The 17,923-nt window shown below is 38.1% G+C and overlaps 1 protein-coding gene across 2 annotated transcripts in view; it reads left to right on the forward strand.

Moving 5' to 3' along the window:
• FAF1 (Fas associated factor 1) overlaps positions 1 to 17,923 on the forward strand; it is a 177,194-nt gene that overhangs the window by 145,371 nt on the left and 13,900 nt on the right. For both annotated transcript variants that reach the window (XM_069788767.1, XM_069788766.1), the window contains exons 15-18: positions 1,340 to 1,428; positions 11,740 to 11,820; positions 12,228 to 12,305; positions 16,195 to 16,410. In XM_069788767.1, the coding sequence (XP_069644868.1) occupies positions 1,340 to 1,428; positions 11,740 to 11,820; positions 12,228 to 12,305; positions 16,195 to 16,410 (464 nt within the window). The remainder of the gene's footprint in view (positions 1 to 1,339; positions 1,429 to 11,739; positions 11,821 to 12,227; positions 12,306 to 16,194; positions 16,411 to 17,923) is intronic.

Here is a 17,923-nt window from a genome sequence, read left to right on the forward strand (position 1 = left end):
AAACTAAATTGATCATCTATTGCAGCCTTACTTAAATTTATCCTTTAGCAAAAATCAAACGTGCCGTGCTTGTTATTTTCCCATGAATTGGGACACTGGTGTCTTTTAACAATATGCCCTCAAATGAATGGTAGTGTCTGAAGTCATGCGTGTTGTAGCATGCGGGATAACGTTTTCTGCTAAGGTAGCAAATGCTAGAAATGGGAACAATGAGGGCTTTTCAGGGCTGGGTGAGAAGGCATGTTTACAGAAGAGATACAACGATATAGAAACTTAAGTCCCTGTGGCGTTTATTGAAATGCAGACGGTCTAAGTTTGCTTTTGATTTTTATTTTTTCCTGGGGTTGGAAACTATGGGGACCGTTTTGTTTTCTTTAGTGGTACTGTGGCTTCTGCTTAGTTTACTCCTTTTAAAATTTTGACCAGCATCACCCATATAAATCTAGCTCTTGTTGGTATTGTTCTGCTGGGGTCCAAAGGCTGGTTAGGCTGGCAGATGTTAAGAGTTTATAGTTTTTGACCATTTCTCATGGTCTAAGACCTTTTAACTACTACAACACGTGGCTTTAATGGGTAGTCTTGTCTTCAGTTCAGGAAGAGAAACCAAAGACTGAGTGCATCTTGGTAGGAGTTTAAACTAATCTTTCAGTCTTATTGAAGACTGAAGGCACACTGGTAGAAAAATGTGAGGAGATATCTATTTTCCTATGCATGTGCTGTATTTCTTGATATATATACACAGATTACTTACTTTTCTGCTATTATTAGCTTCACAAGTTTTATCAGAAGTAAATACACTGAAGAGAATATCTTATAATATTTGAAATTTTACTAATAGTTCTGCCTGAAAAAAATGCGTGCGCACACATCCATTCGATCACTGTATTCTGTATTTTTCCCTGTGTTTTTAAACCCATCAACTTGGATGCTGCTGCCAACATCCTACCTTTTGTTACCTGACTAAGCAATTGCTTCAGTCTCTGTGATTACATCTGGGAATTCTAAAACTGTAAAATCAATTTCATGTCAGGGAACCCCAGATATATTACTTTCCTTTAATGTTGGTGATTAAAAGAAAAAATAGAGTTATTCCATGCAAGCACAAAAGCAATTATTCAGATTTGAACCACCTAAAATTTTAGCCTATGATCAACATTTGTTTGTAAAAACAATTTCAGACTTTCAATAAAAAGACAAACTAAAAGCATTCTGCTGAGACACTTGCATGTTCTACTTTTTTTTTTTTTAAGTCTGGCTATTTCTTATGGATAATTATAAAATTACTTCTTTCTTGTTTAATAACTTTAATGATATGAAGTTCAGCTATCTTTGTTGCTAGGTAACACAACAGTGGATGAGCTAATGATGAGGCTGATGGCTGCAATGGAGATCTTCAGTGCCCAGCAGCAGGAAGACATAAAGGATGAGGTGAGCGTTGAAAGTTACTGCAGACACCTACTGGCTTCCACAAATCACTGGGGATGCAAAATCAACCAGATGTTTCTTTAGCCAGTGAAGTTGGATATGATGTGTTTTAGTGTCTCCTCCATCATAAGAAACTAAAAACATTAAGTGTCCTTTATTTATTTGGGTCTCTCAAAAAAATTCCTTCTTATTGGTCTTGCCATTTTCAGTTTCCTTTTTCTGAATATTAGTCATGAGTAACCGTTTACATTTACAGTGGTATTATAGAGCTTAATATGCTCACACAAGGAAATGACAATCAGATTTTTTCCCAATGACCAGCTCCAAGTTATAGGTAGAAAACAAAAATAGATTGATATATCTTAAATGTATACGTTTAAAACGGGATTGAAAAGCAACCTTAACCAGAACTACGCCAGTACCGAGTCACCATTCAGATCAACACAGAATGGGTAAGTGATGACAAGAATTTTCAAAAACAGTGTTTCAATTACACAGAAGTAGACACAGTGAGGTATACAGTTGAAAGATGTTTATCTGTTACTCTATAAATTGAGAGTGACATTTTGAAGTAATGAAGGACTTAGGAATTTATAATAATAGGTGTGTTGCCATTCAAGATTATTCTTATCCTGTTGTATAGACATTGATTGACAATAATTCACTAAACACATTCTTCACATTTAAATCTTATATCTCATTAGTACGAGATTTACTGATTATGGTTATAGTACTATGAAGGCATGGTATCTGCACAATATCTGTAGTTCATCTTTTCTTCTTTATTTATGCTATGTGTAATTCATTGGTAAAGAAATTGACTTTAATTTTGTTAATACTGAACACAAATTTTAATATAAGGATTACAGCAAAAACCCAAGGCACAATATAATTGAATTTTTTATTGCATTTTAACAGGAATATGTCAGGTATGGGGTTTTTTTGTAATGCTTTAATAAGATAGTAAAATTCACATCACAGATGAGTTCCAAGAAAGGTTCAGAACTGAAAACTATGCAAGCTGATAGAAAGGAAGAAAACAGAAGGAAAGAAAAGCATATAAAGGCAGAGAGATAAGAGCAGATAAGGGGCAGGAGAAGGAACGAGAAGTAGGAGTGATAGGATTGGAACAGAGGGAGTAACAGGAGACCACCAAAACAGTTGTCCAGAGCAGGGGACATCAGTATTTAGGAGAGAAGAAGGTGGGGGCAGGTAAAATAGTGATAGCCCTGTCCTAAGATGATAAAAACAAGTGGGTTTGCAACTGAGAAACATCTGGATGTAAGGGAAACAAAGCTTAAAGAAAGAGAGGACTCGGTAGCCTTGAGGCCACGATTGCAGAACCGGGAACTGGCTTCTGTGTCCTGAGCTGCTGTCAGTCCTTCACTGGATGGCCAAGAACAGTGACAGTCCAGTAACACGTCCCCACGGCAGTGATACGGGTGTCTCCTGACTTCTTACTCCAAGTGCTCTACCTATGTAGGGAGAATGGAAAACTAATTTTTATACATTCCTCTAAAATCTGCCTTTGTCCAAGTCTTCTGCAGTCTTTTCTCACATTTCCTTTTGCTCTTCTGTCACTGAGAGCACCAGTGACATTTGTTCCCCAACGGGAGTTTTTTCTAACACACTTTGACATGCAGAAAACTGATGGAAAATTTCATAAACTTTGGGGGCAGATTTCCAGATGCTATGGGTTCTATACACAAATAGGATATTTATTTATGCCTTGGCTCCACTTGTTACAAGCACACCAAAAAGGTGATCTCAGACAGTTTTGCCTTTGAAGCAGGAAGTTTAAAAACAAAAAATAACCTCACTTTATGAAATTACTATTCCAGAGAGGGAGTATTTGACAAGCAGTCTGTACTCAGTAGAGGGCTTTAGCCTGAAAAAAAAATATTGCCTTTTTGTGGTTTGCTACATAACATGTAGCTTTCTCATACAAGTCTTGTTCTTGACAACTTCAGGTGTTCAAACAACACCACCTTTTCTTTTCTAAGATCTTATTGCAGTTGGTGCAATTTTTTCCCCAAATATTACAATAGCACACAGGACACAGAGTCCAGTTTCTGTTACTGTTTTCTTAATAGCAACAGTAAGTCATCATAAAACCACAAGAAGATAAGCAGAAAATTCTTCTGTGTTTTAAAAAGAGAAGTCACCTATATAGCTTTGCTGTAAACAGAAGTGTGTGTAAGAGAGAAATAGAACTGGAAACACTTGTAAATAACAGCATGAAATCATTAATGAGTCAGTTTATACAGCTGAACTGCTCCACTTTGGATTTTTAACTTGCATGCACATGAAAGCTTCCACCACAGCTATTGCATAATTGTGTTTAGCACAGCATGTTTTGCAGTGCCCTCTGATGGTTATTTCGGTACAGGATGACTATTACCACTGCTAGCTAATGGTACAGGTGTTCACCGCGATGTTGGCTGTAGCTGTTCAGGCATCACTTTACAGTCAGCTCCCTGTCACTGATCATCGACTGATGGTGTAGGCAGGATGCTCAGAACAGTGTCACCGACTTAGGTCACCTGAGCAAAGTGAGTAACTTAATTAGCTGGTGGTAATAGTATGGTTAGCTAAACCCTGTGCTTTTGTATCCAGGTATTAGTAAAATCCACTGGTGTAGCCGCATAAAATTTTAATTAGGCAAATTTGGGGCATATTTCTATAATGTCAAGTGCTAAAATACCATCATTTAATCAGCAATTGGATTTAATTTATAGATTTGCATATTGTGTTTGATTAAGCTTTTTCTTACATAATTTCCAAAGAAATACCTTAAAAACATTGAGATACATGTGTGTATTCATAGTAATCCAATGTACCTGTCTTGAGGTACAGCGGTGCGTAATTTAGGCACCCATTTTCTCTCCCAGGCTTTCTGAAAGGAAGGCTCAATCTGCCATCCCATTCTTTTCCCTGCCCCTTCAAGGCCTCTGGGTCAATCGTGAACCACTGGACCTGCCGCTTGCTGCCTGTCGGCTGTGTTGACTAGATGACATTTTGGAAACCTCCTGCCTCTTTTGGCCTGCACTGTTGATGTGCCATTGTAGATATGTGGTCTAGCTGTCATGCTGTCTGTTTTTATAAGTTTGCTACTTAAATTGCCGCAGTAACAAGCCACAAATAATAAAATACGATCAGCCGTGTACTGATGTGTATGCAGAATTACTTGGAGGCTACACTACTGATTTCATATATCTAGTGGACATATTTTCCTTTTCCAACCATGTTTGCTCCTCTGGCCTGCACTACAAATGTTGGTACCTCAACTGCTGTTCAGGCAGCGGGGTTGGGGATTTTTTGCAAAGAGGAAATAAATGCTATTAAGGAGTTTCTTCTGTAAGTTGAAAGAGGCTATCTCAGAGCATGGACAACCGGCCTCTGCCACTGTTGATCAAGGTGTGAACTGAGATTTTTTCGGGGAGTGACTTTGAAAAGAGTATGTAGTATCAGTTCCTCTTAAGTGTCAGTGCCTGGTACTGGACTTAGGAAAACAAATAATAATTGTAAAATATTGTATGCCCTGGAATGTCCGTTTTTAAACATCCTGTTAGCTTGCTCACTTTAATTGGATAGTTAAATAATCATCTCATTGCTGTATGATGGGCTCAAATAGATCCGAGTTAGTTCCTTTGTGAGATTAATGTGAAGAGATACGTGATTAAATCCTGGTATTACAGCACAACACACCTGTTCTGGGCCGATCCTGAATATTTTTTCTCTATTGCCTGAGGAGGAGGCTTCTCAAAGGATTACAGTAACACTTTTTGACAAGCTTATACAGGGTGGAGTTTCCATGTAATGACAGGGCTCATTTGATGATGCCTCAGTAATGCATTCTTTTTATTTTTGCTGTCAACATTTATTACTGTAGAAGCATTGACTGTTACACAGCTGGTCCAACTTGTCCACATTTAAGTAACAGTAGGTCTCTCACCGTGTTTATTTTTGTCGTTATGCAACACTAGCACTCCTGCTCTCGGATTAGACTTCAAGGTGGAATTGTAATACCCACAGTTGCTTCTAAAACCTTCTTATTTTTACAGATACCAATTAAAACCTTCAATTCACTTTAAACTGTGTCTGCTGACACTGTTTTCTTTAGGGTAAGAGAGAGATACTTAAGAACTTTTAAACTGGAAAAACTGTTGTAAACAGACTCTGACTGAAGAGAAGCTGTAGAAAAATGAAGACCTGCAGAGTCACCATCTTTGCTTTCTGATCTTAGGTGACATCTGTTCTTCCTAGATACTGCTGCAGTGTGAGGAAAATGTAGGTCCTTCCTGACCAATATCTGGATGGGGATTTAAAAAAAAAAAAAGTAAAAGAAAACAAAAACTCCAAAGCAGCAACATAAATTCACCTTCTTTTCCCTGCCACAGCTCTTTGTGAAAGTATCCTTGTGTGTCCATCCCAGCACTCTCTTGTGTTAGATGGGGCTTTACTGGCCAAGTGTTATTTTCATAACTTTGCAGTAAGAAGTCTGCTATCACCGTGTCTTCCTCCTCTTTTGCCTCGCTGCAGTCAAATGTAAGGGATTTCCTTCTTTTTTTAATGTGAGAATTTAACAGTTTTAGCTTCCAACACCTTTTCTCTTTCTTCTTCCAGAGGTATATCTCACAGCCACAAAGGAAGCTAAAGAGGATCGGTCCTAGTGCATTTTCTCCTAATCTGTGGTCTGTTTGTCTTTTCCTCCTTCAGACTGGTTGCTTTTCTCCACTCCTCACCTGCAGTTGTGCTCTCCAGTTAAAGGATGGCCCAAGTGCTTCCATCAGCTGTGCAGGAGACCCCTGTAATTTCTGTTTAGGCACTGAAGCTCACATTAAAATCAGTAGAAATTAGGCATCTGAATACCTTTGATAATCTGTGTTCCATCTAACACTGTCATGTGTATCATGGTATATAGTATTTGCACAACAGGAGGTTATGAGAATAAATACATGAAATTCATTAAATTCCAAAGCACAAAAGCATTATGGTGATGACAGCCATCTAACAAAGATTGTGATTTAACCCCTCAAAAAATCCAATTAGCACATTTACTAATTATTACTAGTTATAACTAATTAAACTACAGTAATCAAAATTTATTTGATTAAATTTTCCAATTTTGTATTTGTAATATGATAGCACCCCAAACGATCAGTTTCCCATTGTGCACTTCACTGCGCTGATACACCAGCAGATACGAGTGCCACCTTTGAGAGTTTACGGCCCATTTTGAACGTTGACAAAATGCAAGGTAATGACAGAGGAAATAAAAAAGATAAAATGAAAATATCTTTAGTTCAGGTGGCTTTTCAGCTATACATGTTGATGGCTCCTGTCACTGAATATTCGCTTAGTTTCTCTTAATAAAGAGCAGCTTTCCCTGCTGTACAGCCCAGGTGGGTAGATGATGTAGCAGGACTGGCTGGCTCGTTTCCCGTGGAAAGTCACTGCAGGACTGCTTCTTGAAGATTTCAGGTTTGGTTTTTTCCTTGTCACTTGAGATAATTCCCCCAAATCAGTATCTGGAACTGGGCTTTCAGCCTTCGATATAGACAGGCAGGATCCTGGGGTGGTTCTGTGTTGTTCTGCCCCATTGCCCTGCCCCGTCCTGCCTCCCCACCCGTGGTTTTGCCACCCCAGAAATGTTCATTTGCCTCATCTTCATCATTCTCATATGCCTCATACATGTGCGCTTTTTCCCTCCATATATTCCCCATCATGTATGTTTAAGTTATACAATGTGCAAGTCTGTCATCTTAGTGAGTCAAATTAATGCCTTTCTTGCACTGGTTTGTTTGGACAAAGGGGTGTTTCTCTTTGACGCTCCCATGAATAGCCTTAAGCACTTGCAGATTTTAATTTCAGGAGTGGTTCAGTGAAATGAACTGTCTTTCAGATAAGCGTTCAGCATTTGTAAATACACTCTTTTTTTTTTTTTTTTTTCTTTTCTTTCTTGTAACAGCCATTTACTCACTGATGCTCTGAGAAATGTCTTCTGCTCATGGTTATCTTCTCAAGTTCTGTCTCGTCTGGTTTTACCTCACAGTAAAACTTAACCCAAAGGACAATGGGGAATAAAGTAATACAACTCCCTGAGACAAATCAGGTGTAAAGCTGATTCCTGGGTTTAAATCATTAAATCCTACCTTCAGAAACAACAACAATAAATTTAAAAAGGCCAGAAGGGCCAATGCTGACTTTCCCAGCAAAATATCCCATCCAAAAAGCCAAATGTATTGTGTATTTTTTTCCCTGTAGAATCTGCAGGAAAAGGGGGCGTTGCTGTCCTAAATGTGATCAGGAATCCCTCTTTTCCATCATCCTGCATCAGAAAATGCTTGCTGTTAGGTGCTTCAGGGGTAACTTCAAGAAATGGCTTGGGGAATAATTATTGGAGAGAGTTATCCTAAATTTCTTCTTAACCTTATCTGTAAGTTTTTCTTAGTCTTGTAGCTCTGGATGTTACTCAAGAGAACATTTTATCTGGTCCATTGTAACTCTCTCGTGAATATACGTGTTTACTATTTTTGTTATGACTTTGCATCTGTAATTTGCATGATAGCAAAGAAAATTCACAGCTGAAGAATATATTCTGTGGATAAATACAATTTTTTTTTTTGAAGTATCAACTTTCCACTGAATGAATGTCCCTCCTATTGTTGCATTGCCAAAATGGGAAAGCAGAGATCTGTGACTTTTTCCCTTTAAGGAGCAAAGGAGAGTTGTCTCCTCGTCTCATGCCCAAAACCCCTGGGATGGGGATAGTTTACATTCACACCAGCCTTCAGTCGCTGCTGTGGAATTCACAAATGCCGTGTAACCCTCATTTCTGATGAAGACTTTTTAAGTGACCTGGGATAAACTGTTGTCTGTTCAAACCTTGGTTTCTTGAAAAAGGAAGATGGCAATTTTGCCTTCATTGCAAAAGTATTGTGGAGATGCATTTATCGATGTTCAGTCGATGCTGCAATTTATGTAGGGTTTAACAGGAAAGTTGTCAGCTACCTCAAGTTTTCTTGATGGATAAGACAACATTTTTTTAATTAATTATTAGTGGTATGACTATTCTATTTTTCTTCATGTGTTCTTTGCTAGTGCAGTGAAAGATTCTCTGCAAAATATTTTCTTCCGCTTTTGCTGTCACCATTATGAATTTTCTTTTGTTGCTTTCTGGTGGACTTGAGTCATCCTCATATTTTGCATGGTTTCTCTAGAGGAAGAGATGACTAAAATAACAAACTGCATTACAAAAAGGAGAACTGCTTTATCTAATGTTTAAAATTTGTCTAAGGTGTAACTCTGAACCAGAGAATATTACAATTTTGCCATAACCTCTGTAGAGGAGGTGGTTCCTCTTGAGTGTGAGCAGTATTAACAAAACACAGAAGTAGATACAAAGAGACATTTCATAGGATTACATCTGCTTCTTACCTAAAGAAATCTGGATTCCAGATTTGTTTTTAAGGTCTGTTTCAGTAAGAACAGTATTGTTTCAATGTGGTGTAAAGCTCAGTGGCACGCTCATTTACTTTTAGATGTGGCTCACATATTTCTATGAGGACCAGGCAGTCATGCGTAGTAATTCTTCACATTCCTGACATCTTTTTCATAATCCACTTTTAGGATGATGATAACTGCAATGAATAGGGAGGAAATAATTTATTTTTTTTTAAATGCCTGGAATTCATATTTAGATTCAAGTTGTAGAATCTATAGCATCAGTATTTTTTGCAGTTATCATTCAGATTATATAATTTAAACCTATTTCAAAAATTCTTCAGTGAAGCGCTCTGAAGGTGAATGAATCCTGTGCTCATCACAAGTAACTTCTAATAACTTCCTGGAGTTTTCTACACAGTTTGTAAAATGTAAAATAAAAGCCAGTACTCAATTTCTTATAACTCTGATTAGTATATATTTTTAAGTGAGTTTTAACAATTTTTATTAATTTTTAATTTTTACTTTTTGAGGGTTGGTTTTGGTTTGAGTTGGGATTTTTTGTGGCTTTTTTGGTTTGTGGGGTGGGGTTTTTTTGTTGTGTAGGTTTTGTTTTGGTGTTTGCGGGTTTTTTTTGTAAACTAAAGTAACTATATATTAATTGCTAGCAATCTTTGATGCAGGGAAGAGCCTGTAGTTGCAATAGTTGCATCTGATCTTTCAGTTTTCTTTTGGGCATTACTGGACTTGTGTGACCTTTGAAATGCAGTTAGTGTGTGAAGTTAGGTGTGACAGATGAAGCTGCAAAACTTGAAAGTTAAATAGGTTCTCTGTGAAATAATTCTTAATATTTTTTAAATGCTTGTCCTCTCGCAGATTACCTGAAGTCATCTTCCTTTAGTAAGCTAATTTGGGAAGACAGTTTTGGTTCTCACCATTCTAAGATAAATTTATGGTATGCTTATGGAAAGTCTTAGTGTAGATAGTACAAAACTTTTTCCTTTACAGTTACATTCCATGTATGAGAAGAGTTGGGAAAACCCCTGTGTATTCAAGAACCTTTCCTCATTTTCAGATAACATAAAAATTGGAGCTGTTTAATTATTTCAACACCCCCTCTTCTCAGAAATGGTATATTAATGTAGGGTAGTTTCGGCTATCAGGTTTGAGTTAATTTTTGAAGATATTCCATGAGCATAGCACATAAAGCTTATCAAGGTCCAGGGAAGCCAGGAAGGAGAATGGGTTATTTGCTGGTTATTGTCCTTTTTACATTTTGCAAGAATTACTTCTATTCATGTCTTAGCTCTGCTGGACAAAGTGATGGTTTCTCTATCTTCTGTGAATGAAATTTAGGACACACTGATTGTAGAATAATCTCGGGTCCTGTTTCTATAAGGAAGAAGAGTTTCCTCTAAAAAGATCTTGTTACTTTCCAACTGGAGGTTGTATACTTTTTCCTGCAATTTTTCCTTTCCTCTTGTGGTCGCATGCTACTGTAGAGCATTTTAACCACTAATATGTTAGAGTTTTGTTTGAGGACTGTCTTGGCACGTTTGCATGACACGATAATAGCAGTTAACGTGTGCTCCTTCCATTTAGAATTGAGTTTTTGCCAAGCAGTGAAGTTTTGGGGAGAAAATTGATCACTTTGCAAAATGATTCCTTTATGTGGAATAAACCTTGCAGATGAATGGGGAAATGAACATAATTCTTCAAGAAGCAGTAGGTAGCAGACTTTAATTTCTATGAAACACAGGGGACAGATTACCCCAGTGCAAGTGCTGTGTTACTGGTAACTACAGGTGGCCATGCTGAGCCCACCAGCAGTCTCACAGCTAAATCTTATTGATTTTTGTAGGGACCAGTGCAGCGTCTGCAGGGCTCTGGGAGGATTATAAGATGTAAGAGGAGTAAGCACAGGGGAGCAGACGCTGTCTCTGGCTCCAGAGGCAGAGTATGAAGCTATTGATTGTACACTTTGCTTTATCAGACATCACCCCAGTGCAGTTATTCCAGCTTTCAGGGATATCCACTTCTTGATCCTCCACCGTGTGGATGATGCCTCGCTTTGTCATTTGTGTATTTTTAGTAAACCTTTATTTCTTTGTGCTGTGATCATTAATAAGATACTTTGCTAGGTGTGCTGGCTTGAAGTTGGCATGCTAACCTCATGTTTCTTGTCTGCCTGCATCCGTCCATTTGAGACGCTTGAGAGCAGGACTTGCTACTTTCCCATCTTTGTATAATATTCAACACTGTGAACTGAGGCCTCTGGATGATGTTTAATAGTCATGGCCCTGGATGGATCCTGCTGAGGGCTTTTTTACCAAGGAAGGACCTGGGAGCGGGCCTTCCCTCGCAGGACAAGGTGTCACCCGCTGTCAGTCTGAGCGGAGAGCAAGTTAACGTCCAGCCTCATCCTCTAAACCACAGTCTGTCCTTCCCTATTACAAGACCGTCCAAACGGTCGGCTGCAGGAGTGAAATCCTCCCCAGGCCTACCCACACGTACCCCTCCAGTGACCCACTCCCCACGTGGCTGGGGTGGGAGGAGGCTGCGATAAAGATGGCAGGGCAAAGAGCCTTGGTGCCAGGTCCAGCCTTCAGGCCAGGACTTGGATGTGCCCATCCATTACATGGCAATTGAAACGTAGCTTTAGGTAAGTCGTAATTTTTAAAGGCAAGGTCGCCCTTGAGGCATTTCTGAACTCATTTCTCCTAGCAGTGGTTAGATGAGTAAGGCAATCCAATATTTTGAAGTCACTGGGGTTAAAGAGCGCTGGTGAACGTAAAGATATATATCCTATTGGTCCACTGTTTGCTGATATTTTTTCTTTTCTTTTCTTTTCTTTTTTCTTTTCTTTAGGATGAACGTGAAGCCAGAGAAAATGTGAAAAGAGAGCAGGACGAAGCGTACCGCATATCACTGGAGGCTGACAGAGCGAAGGTATGTGCAGGGCAAAGCGATGGCACGAATGTCAGGACGGGAATCTCTCCACAGTTGGTGAAATATCTGTGGTGCAGAGGACGGCCCGCCTTCAGTTCTGCTCTTAAGACAAGGTGGTTGCTGTAGGAGCCGTTGTTGCCCTCAGTGGTTATAAAGTGGCACTAGACACAGTCACTAGGAGTAGACTTGACTACATCTTTTTGCTAAAGCAGTCCTGGCCCCACTTAATAACAGAAGTTGGGAAAGGAATGACAGGAAAAGACCACTTAATAAAGATCCTATTTCTTTTATTGATTTCTACAGAAAAGTTGGGAAGTTTCTTTGCTTTTATAGAGCTAATGCACATCATTAAACACAGCTGTGGAAAGCAAGGTGATAAATGTGTGATTGCTGTTTGTGTTTATTAGAGGGAAGCACAAGAGAGAGAAATGGCAGAGCAGTTTCGCTTGGAACAAATTCGGAAAGAACAGGAGGAAGAACGTGAGGTGGGATGTTTTACCTTTTCTGACAACTTTTTGGATTCATGAAGTTTATGGACATTGCAACTTTCATTCAACACACATTCCAACTGTAATTCAAAGTATACTTTTAATGTGAACATCCTTTTTTTTTTTTTTAAATTAATTTCTTACCATATATATAAAACATAGTGCAGCTAAATCATTTTCATCCACTGTTTAATAGCTTTTCTGTTCTATCATCTGGGTCACAATTACATCATCTGGGTCCAAATTACAGCCAGATATTAGATAGGCCTGCTAACAGGAGATCCATGAAATGAGCTCCATAAATGGTGGAATCTTTGGGAACCTCTAATCTTGTTTCTGCAGGCACTCCTTTTAAAAATATAATACCATGGAGCCCTTTCATTTCTTCCAGGAAGTAGCACAAAGCCTAGCTATGATTCTGATCAAACAAGTGGCCAAATTTAATTTGGGAGACAAAACACTTTTAAAAAAATTTTTAAGGAAAAAAAAAATCCAAAATGTAGAAAAATGGATTTATGGTACATTTTTTAATTTCTAAAGTGTCTTCTACAGAACCTTCCCGAGAATGAAAATTGTGTTTAAATGAACATTTTGCATCTCTAGAAAATAGAAACCATGTGCTGCAAAGTGTACTGTTCCTCAAACTCTGTTATTTTGTAGATTCTGTCAATTTTGTAGATCATGAGGGCCCTGGTACCTGTCAATTCGGCAGCCTATTTCAGGATCTAGGCTAGCTGCTGTCCTAGCTGTGTGTCTGTGTAGGTATTTACATAAAGCATCATGTAGACGAATTTACTTATATTAGTGACTTCCTCTTTTTCATCTCCTGGCAAATACAAAATATGGTAAAAAGGCTGACGTCACAGTCGATTGGGGGTCATCCTTTGAATTCTAGGCATATAAGATTCTGTGAGCAGGTTGCTAATGAATACAAAGCTCTATCAGTATCCCTATCAAATATATATATTTCCTGAGTATGTTTCCAATATTATATCAAATATAAATAAAATATAAATATTAGAAATATTTATTCATTTATATGAAATATCAAAGTTCCAATATTTTTGGTGGACTTAATATAACTTCTGTGCTTTGACTGTCATGGATTATGGAGATTTGAAATTTGGAATTATATTCTCATTTAATTCTCCACTTAGCTAAAGTCCTTCGAACTCATGGAATCCTGATAAATCACAGCCTTGCTTATTCCCCCTCTACACGTCACTTAAATGTATACTTGACGTTTCAGTCTTGTGTACTTCGCTGATGTATGAAAAAATTGCATTATACAACTGCAGAAAAGTTGGCTATGAACACATTTATTATTCCCTGAGATGAATCCAATAAACAAACCATATGAGCAATGCATTTGCATATGTATTTTTTTGACCAAGATAATCGCATTAAAAAATGTGAACCATTTAAGCATTCAAGAACCTTTTAAACAGTACTGTGTTGCAAATACTAAATTCAGCCCAAACAGTAGTATTCAATGGTTTGCGAAAGATGCAGTCCACTTCTTCTTTCTTATCCTACAGTACCTGATGACTTACTTAGCTCCTGTTGTTAACATAAGCCAAAAATGGAAGCTAAAACACAACTGAAGGAGCAATGCACAAAACTGGACTGAGAGAATTGTGTCAAGAATAATTGTAAGATGGCAGTTCTGGGAGGCTAATAGCAATTGAACATAAATCAGTACTGTAGCAATAACAGACTGTTGAGCAATCAGCTCACGCTCAGATTCAAGAAAGAAGTATGGCGTTCTTTTTTTTTTTTAAGTAATTTTGCATGCATAGAAACAATAATTAATTCTGCTTTATTTTATCTGCTCCTGAACCTTTTCTGATACCTTGGCCTTTTGGAAATCGTTTTCTTACGCAAGGGCTACAAGACTGGTCCATGTTATCAAAATATGCCTGGGCTTCCCTGTTCCAATGTAGAGTGCAGTAATGAAAATAATAGGATCTGTTTGCTTAGTAGAACAAAAGGGATTTTAACAATAATGTTTACTAACGCTCCCCATTTTCAAGTATACAGATTACTTATACTGAATTGTTCTGCAACAGTGTTTACTTACAGAAGTGGCTTTATGTTCAGTTCGTATATTTAAAATCTGACTATTGAGCTATTCACATACTGAACATCTTTTTATCAACAAACTGAAATTGCTTGTTCAGGTCCAAGAGTTATTAGTGTGATCCATCACATCATTGTTTTCTGACTTGGTTTGCTGGTACAGAATATCCATTGTAAATTGCCATTTTATGTTGAAGCCTTGGAGCCTAGTTACTTTGGGGAGCGACGCACTCTTTGCACAAAGAAAAGAGCTCTAATGAGCTACTGTTGTTTATTTTTCTATAATATAATTGATTGGGTTCAGTAAATAATGTAGCATCTGTTGTTATACTGTGTGGGGAAATGTCAAAACAGAAAGATAGTAAGCAGGTGGTTGAGAATGGAGAGAGAGAAAATTAAAATAGAATCTATTTAAAATATAATCTCATAGTAGATGAGCAAAAATGAACTCAAGTTCTATGTATAAATATTTATACTGAGATATAATTTACTCAGAGGCTCGTGTGTAAGAAGTAGACTATTTAAAAGCCTTCATAATCTTGCTTCTGCCCAGTTCTTTCTCTTTAATGTAATCATCCTCCATCAGTTTCTGTTGACCTTGGGGAGGGTTTCAAAGGCACAAATAGCAACTGTGTATCTTGAAAGTTACTTGAAAATCTGGGTAAATCCAGTGCCTGACTGCCTCCTCAGTTTGGAAAATTGTCTTATAGACGTATTTTGGGGGAGGCAGTGTGGTCATGCTACTTCTTCTATTCATTGACATTCTCATTAACTGCTGCCTGAAGTGAGGTGATACTATAACACGGCTGCTTTCTAAGTATGTTCTAATTTTTAACAGATGCCAACGCTGGTCCATGAGTACCCACAGCGCTCAGTACCCTCAAAAATCAAGCCCACCTGGTTCAGCAATCTAATATAAGGCATCAATTTTTTAAAAAATACTTCTGATCAAAGTATGAATGTTATAGTAGCTCCCAGAGGCAGAGGACAGAGAACACAGACTTGGCTCGGGCCCTTAAAATCTTGACATCAGCAGTATACACGATGTTAGCAGGAAGACAGTCATACACATTTTCAGACGTGTAATGTCATTGCAATTTGGGGGCTGATTTCATGCAAGTTGTTGCAGAAAATGTGCACACCTGTGCTTGGAATCATCTTCCTGGAAATAATAGTAATTGCTCGCTTTAAATCTTAAAGCTCCCTTTTCTGTTCTCACAGTTTTCTTCTTTGACCATTCCTACTTTTATATGTACTCTATGTATCTAATGTACCTTCATGGTATTTTTAATTATGTCTTTTAACAGTGTTTTAGTTTATTTATAGTAAATCTCCTGTGTATATTTCTTTTTACTCTGAACTGCCACTAAGGGTCTTGTCTTTGCTGCAAATGGTCAATTACACTGTGCAAGAGGAAGGCAATTTGATAAGTGCATTTAAATAAATACTTTTACTGCCTTTTAATTTATACCCTTTAAGGAAGCAATTGGCCACTTGACAATTAGTCTCTCATTCAAATTTTTTCCAAGGCTTTCTGCCAAATGATTAAATTGCTTATCCCCATCGTGCATTAACTGTAGACCTAATAATATGTGTTATAAAGAAGGATTTATTTTAATTAGTTGTCTGGTGGGCTGTTATTAAGGAATGAATAAAAATGATTTTGTCATTGAGATATAAAGCACAGCTATGGCTCTGGAGCACTGTGGCACATCTTGAAGTTCTAGAAGAAATAAAAAGAAAAGCTTTCTGTCCTTCTCTTCTGTTGCTAGCATTGCAACCTAAATGGTTATTTTTCCTTCCTCAGGCTATCAGGCTCTCTCTTGAGCAATCTTTGCCTCCTGAACCAAAAGAGGAGAGCACCGAGTCCGTCAGTAAACTGCGTATTCGGACGCCCAGCGGAGAATTTTTTGAGCGACGTTTCCTGGCCAGCAGCAAGCTGCAGGTTGTCTTTGATTTTGTAGCTTCCAAGGGATATCCTTGGGAGGAGTACAAGCTGCTGGGCACCTTTCCGCGGAGAGATGTGAGTAAATGTACCTTTCCAGGATAAATACCACCACTTCTCACTCCTGTATGTTAGATGACCAGTATGTTATAACATAGAAGGTAAAAGATATGCCTGAATGTGTTAGAGTGCTGCCAAGCTCTGTGGTTGTAAGCAAGACAGGTGCTAACCTACCAATGCTATCGTATGTCACATACAAAACTGCGTTGTGAAATCTGTTTCCAGTGACATTGTAAAAAATCCTCCGCTTCTGAAAAAAACCAAGTTGTGGACCATATTCAATGAAAACTGCATTAATATGCTGAGCCAGCATTGCTCACGTCCTGTTTTGAAGGAAGCCGCATCGCTATTAGTACACTGTTTAGGTCTGTTACGGGCTGGTACTTCTGATTTTTCTGGTTTTTCCATTTTGATGCATTTTTATGTTATGAGCAAGGAAGGCTCAGTGTCAGATAGTATACAGTTATAAGCTAATCAGTACATTCTAATAAATTATTCATCCACCTGTTACATAATACCAGTAACTAATCATTTATATCTCCTACCTTGAAATTCTAATGATGTACCTGCTGTGACCGATTTTCAAAATCAATACTGCTTACTGCTTACAAAAGCAAATTAAATTCTGTTGATTTATCAACAGATATTTATGTGCTGGTTACTAAGTTTCTTTGAAAATATACCTATATGTTTTCTGCTCTATTACAAATTAACTTTCATTTCTTATTTAGCCATTGTTACAGGAAAGGTAAATAAATGTCAGTGGGTCCAACTGTGCAGCAATTACCTGGGGCCCGGCATAAAAGGCGAAGGGAACAGGCACTACAGAGATGACAGTACAGAGCCAAGCAATAGTGGGTGAAGTTCAGCAGCTTTTTGGCCGTGCTGCCTCAGTACTGCAAACGAGTGGGGGCAGCTCTGGATCAGTTGGGGTTTTGTTTGCTGGGGGCACCTTCAGGTGACTGGTTAAGCCATTTTTCATCAAAGGAGCTCAGTAACTTGGGTTGCTTTTCCATTTTGTTTCTCATCACTGCCCCTGGAGGAAGTTCACTAGGAATAAGGCTCTGATTGGTATGTTTGCAGTACTGTTTTGTAACAGGTACCTCGTGCTTTGTCATCTTACTTGTAAGTTATTTAAAGTGGCATAAATACTCCAAAGGGGAAGAAAATAATGTCCTTAGCAAGCATACAACCTTGAGAGTGGATGCGATTTCTGACTATTTTGGGCATAACTCTGTGAACAGGATTGTGGTGGTGCTTACAGCTTCTCTTCTACCTTGTCTTATATTGAGAATCCTAATCAGTCAGACTGAAAAGCAGTATTTAAGGAATCTCATTAATCACTAATTAACTTTACTCCTTAAGCATGTAATATCATTTCCAGTGGAACCAAAGGCTAGAAGAGTCACCTATGTTTCCAGAATTACTGATTGTTCAGTTTACTTGACAGAAGAAAACCAATCTTTTACAGTCTAAACAATGGTTTTGTGTATTTTAAATATTTTGCAAGTCATACCTCCCTGTCTGTAGC

This window comes from Haliaeetus albicilla, chromosome 8 (genome assembly GCF_947461875.1).
Source record: "Haliaeetus albicilla chromosome 8, bHalAlb1.1, whole genome shotgun sequence".
In the NCBI taxonomy this organism is placed as follows: domain Eukaryota; kingdom Metazoa; phylum Chordata; class Aves; order Accipitriformes; family Accipitridae; genus Haliaeetus; species Haliaeetus albicilla.